A 2,297-nucleotide genomic window follows, 5' to 3' on the forward strand; every position below is an offset into this window, starting at 1 on the left:
CTCTCTCTCTCTCTCTCTGTGTGTGTGTATTCTGAGGAATGACACCCAAAGATGACCTTTATCCTCCAAATACACACACACAAACACAGATCTATCTATCTATCTATCTATCTATCTATCTATCTATCTATCTATCTATCTATTGATCTATATATGTATTGATATATATATGTAGAGAGAGAGAGAATGGTAATAGACACAAAAATTAGTAGCATTATAGTCTGGTAAAGTTTTCTCTTCTTCACTTTTCAGCATATTCTAAATCTTTATGATTAATATATTTTCCATCCACACAAAGGAATGCACATTACAGCAAAGTTATGTACATTGGAAAATTAGGGGCACATTATGAGATTTGCATTTCAACATGAATATGGTTGAAATGGTTCCTTCAGCATCTCCTGGAAAGTAAAAATTTATCAAGCAAAAACATTTTTGTGGGAGTTGGGTCCATGTTCCTGGGTCGGCTGCTGGGTGTGATTGTCGCTGAGCTGGAGCTATGTTTTGCAGCCAGTATGACAATGATGTCACCCTTTGGAGCCCTCAGGGTGGGATTCATCAGATTGAATATGCAATGGAATCTGTTAAACAGGGTTCTGCCACAGTTGGTCTGAAGTCAAAAACACATGCAGTGTTGGTTGCATTGAAGAGGGCACAGTCAGAACTTGCAGCTCACCAGAAGAAAATTCTCCATGTTGATAACCATATTGGTATCTTGATTGTGAATCTGACTGTTGATGCTCAACTGTTATGTAATTTTAAGCACCAGGAGTGTTTGGATTCCAGATTTGTATTTGACAGACCACTTCCTGTGTCTCGCCTTGTGTCTCTAATTGGAAGCAAGACCCAGATCCCAACACAGCGCTATGGCCAGAGACCATACGGTGTTGGATTGCTTATTGCTGGTTATGATGATATGGGCCCTCACAGTTTCCAAACTTGTCCGTCCGCCAACTATTTTGACTGCAGAGCCATGTCTATTGGAGCCTGTTCTCAATCAGCTCGGACTTACCTGGAGAGACATATGCCTGAATTTATGGAGTGCAATTTGGATGAGCTGGTTAAACATGGTCTGCGTGCCTTAAGAGAAACATTCCTTGCAGAGCAGGACCTGACCACAAAGAATGTTTCCATTGGAATTGTTGGTAAAGACTTGGAGTTTGCAATCTATGATGATGATGATGTGTCTTTTTTCCTGGGTGGTCTTGAAGAAAGACAACAGAGAAAAGCACAGCCATCACAGGCTGCTGATGAGCCTGCAGAAAAAGCAGATGAACCAATGGAGCGCTAAGTGATAAAGCATACAGGGCTTTGAGGACGGAGGGACATACGCTGGTGCAATAGTCTGCCCTCAGAACCAACATCTGCAGAGCATGGGGTGGGAGGTTTTAGGAATCAGTCCAGATGTGAGTTTTCTCTGAGCAGCTTCACAGAAATCATATAATGGGTGCATTTTCTTTGAAAGGGTCTACATAATCATTTTCTAGAAAGTATAGGTATCTATCCCAATGTTTTTATATGAAGAAAATAGTGTCTTTGCAGTTTTAAAGACAACTGTGAAATAAAATTGTTTCATCTCCTCCCCCCCCCCTCAAAAAACCACTTTTGTACAATAAAAATTCTTTATTGTATAGCACCAGTTTAAATGACAATGTGGACAGGGGAAATGCACAAGGTCCCACCCCCAAGATGAAAAACTACAGGTTATCAATGGTTACTGAGAGAGGGAGAAACAGTTAACTCCAGGCATAAGTTTCCACACATTCTGTCCAATCCTATTGCTAACCCAGGACACATGTAATACAAGCAACACTGAATGAACTCAGTAGGTTGTGTACACACACACACACACACACACACACACACCAAAAACAAAGACAAAGAAGCTGTGAATTTGGGAGGGAGGGGGTACACAGGAAGATAATGGTGAGAGAGAAAGGAGCAAGAGTAATATAGACGTTTCATTCATGTATGAAGTCCTCAGTAAAGAAATGGATTGCAAAAGGCTTTGTTTAAGATGACTGTTCATCACTTTGGATCCTAGGTACTGCTTTATGGCTTACTGCCTCCTGAGATCTCTGGGACAGACTGAGTTCTAGGCAATATTAGCCATCAGGCTCTGAGAGGTGGTTGATTTCCTCTCCTGGAGCCTTCTTCTTAGCCTTCCTCAGCCAGGTGTCCTCTCAGGTCCCTAATGTTCCAGAACCTCCTCAGGGTGACTCGGTATTTTTGGGCTTACCATTTTCTCAAGTTCTGTGAACATAGCTATTTATAGGGCAGTGCTGTGAATCTCATTG

At 41.5% G+C, this 2,297-nt stretch overlaps 1 protein-coding gene across 1 annotated transcript; it reads left to right on the forward strand.

Moving 5' to 3' along the window:
- Positions 1 to 463: 463 nt before the first annotated feature.
- LOC126515365 (proteasome subunit alpha type-1-like) lies at positions 464 to 1,291 on the forward strand. Its single transcript, XM_050164971.1, has one exon. It carries the CDS (start codon positions 500 to 502, stop codon positions 1,289 to 1,291), a length of 792 nt encoding a protein of 263 aa, XP_050020928.1. The 5' UTR covers positions 464 to 499.
- Positions 1,292 to 2,297: the final 1,006 nt, after the last annotated feature.

The sequence above is a fragment of the Alexandromys fortis genome, unplaced genomic scaffold, assembly GCF_014885135.2.
Source record: "Alexandromys fortis isolate MF-2015 unplaced genomic scaffold, M_Fortis_MF-2015_v1.1 scaffold_138, whole genome shotgun sequence".
In the NCBI taxonomy this organism is placed as follows: domain Eukaryota; kingdom Metazoa; phylum Chordata; class Mammalia; order Rodentia; family Cricetidae; genus Alexandromys; species Alexandromys fortis.